Source organism: Sinocyclocheilus rhinocerous, unplaced genomic scaffold (genome assembly GCF_001515625.1).
Source record: "Sinocyclocheilus rhinocerous isolate Xijiao unplaced genomic scaffold, SAMN03320098_v1.1 C36808860, whole genome shotgun sequence".
Classification (NCBI taxonomy): Eukaryota; Metazoa; Chordata; class Actinopteri; order Cypriniformes; family Cyprinidae; genus Sinocyclocheilus; species Sinocyclocheilus rhinocerous.
Genome location: NW_015786091.1, coordinates 1 through 1,799, shown reverse-complemented (window position 1 = coordinate 1,799; position 1,799 = coordinate 1). Strand labels below are relative to the sequence as shown.

Here is a 1,799-nt window from a genome sequence, read left to right as displayed (position 1 = left end):
TAGCATTTTATTAAAGCAGTTATTTTTACCTCATGATGTATTTGTTATTCCGTGGTCCTTGACATATTTAATAAATTGCCACAATGTCAGGGAACACGGGATAACAAATACATCCTGTGGTAAAATAATTGCTGAATTGTTTGCTGAACCGGTTCTTTGAAACAGACTGTTCAAAAGAACTAATTGCAAAATGATTCTGTTTTTCCATCACTGGAGCAGCCCGATAACAGATGTGGATTAGCTGAGATTTGTTTTCTGTTGCAGGAGGCAGGATTGAAGGCGCTGGGAGCAGACGGACTCTTTTTCTTCTCATCCCTAGATACCGATCATGACCTCTATCTCAGTCCAGAGGAATTCAAACCTATTGCAGAAAAACTCACAGGTATTATTCTTGGTGTCTGTGTACTTGCATTAACGTCCTTTCACAAGTAGATATGTCTATTGAAGCAGAATTAAGATGCTTCAAGGCTATGTTCTCCATCAATGTAGAAAACAGAATTCCAGCTGAGAGTTTTAAAGCATTGTTGCAATGCCTGATGTCCATCTCTGTTGCCTGAAGGTGTGGCACCTCCCCCAGAGTTTGAAGAGGAGATACCACATGATCCGAATGGAGAGACGCTGACCCTGCATGCTAAAATGCAGCCGTTACTACTGGAAAGCATGACTAAGAGCAAAGATGGCTTTCTAGGGGTAATTTAAACATTACACATTAATAAATTCATCTGAACTGCTAACAAGGTTATAAACAGACAGGGTGATGATTTAAAAAATATTTTAAAAATATAAAAATGTAAAATACCAATAATAAGAAATTAAAATGTACATGTATTAAAATGCTAAGCTTAAAATAGTTAAAAAAATTATAGAACGTGGACTATTACAAGTTGCATACCCAAAATGTGCTTATAAGGTAAATTGAGAGCAGTGTCTTTCTCATCAGGTTTCACACAGCTCTCTTAGTGGGCTGAGATCTTGGAAACGTCCAGCTGTTCCTTCATCCACGTTTTATGCCAGTCAGTTCAAGGTCTTCCTGCCACCCAGTGGTAAATCGGCCCTGGGTGACACTTGGTGGATCATTCCCAGCGAACTGAACATCTTCACCGGCTACCTTCCCAACAACCGCTATCATCCTCCCACACCACGAGGCAAAGAGGTACAAATGTACCTTTTACATTTTTTTAATTAGTTCAAATTAGATGCTTGAGCTGAATCACATCAACAAAACCCTTTTCATTTTATATTACTTTGGTTTAACCACATTGTTGAAAAATGAGTGATCTGAGGTTGTCAAGATCTATTTGATCAAGAAGACTGATTCAATTTCTGTTTAGTTGGTGGATAGATGATGTGATTATTTCATTTCTCTGCAGGTACTGATCCACTCTCTGCTGAGTATGTTCCACCCGCGGCCTTTTGTGAAATCCCGCTTTGCTCCACAGGGGGCTGTGGCTTGTATACGGGCTGCTAGTGATTTCTATTATGACCTTGTTTTCAGGCGAGTTAAAATAAAACATGCCGTCATGTTTGAATAAGGTTTTTGTCATCCAGAATAAATGGGATTTTCTTAAAATCAAGTAGAAGTTTACTTTGTATGTCACTTAAAGAATATCTGATTGTAACTTCAGTTTTAACTTTATTTTAATTTTGAGCCTCCAACTGAATCTTATCTTATTGCGTTACTAATTACAGAATCCATGCTGAGTTCCAGCTAAATGATGTTCCAGGCTTTCCATTCTGGTTCACTCCTGGGCAGATTGCTGGTAACATCATCCTCTCCAAAGATGCTTCTCACGTCCGAG

At 38.7% G+C, this 1,799-nt stretch overlaps 1 protein-coding gene across 1 annotated transcript; it reads left to right on the top strand.

The window, feature by feature from the left end:
- Positions 1-219: 219 nt before the first annotated feature.
- Positions 220-1,792, top strand: LOC107736591 (selenoprotein N-like; the record flags this gene model as incomplete). The annotated part of the gene is made up of 5 exons (XM_016547972.1): positions 220-382; positions 560-690; positions 941-1,153; positions 1,371-1,495; positions 1,690-1,792. Coding segments are annotated over 5 exons (735 nt in total), but the record flags the coding sequence as incomplete, so codon positions are not given.
- Positions 1,793-1,799: the final 7 nt, after the last annotated feature.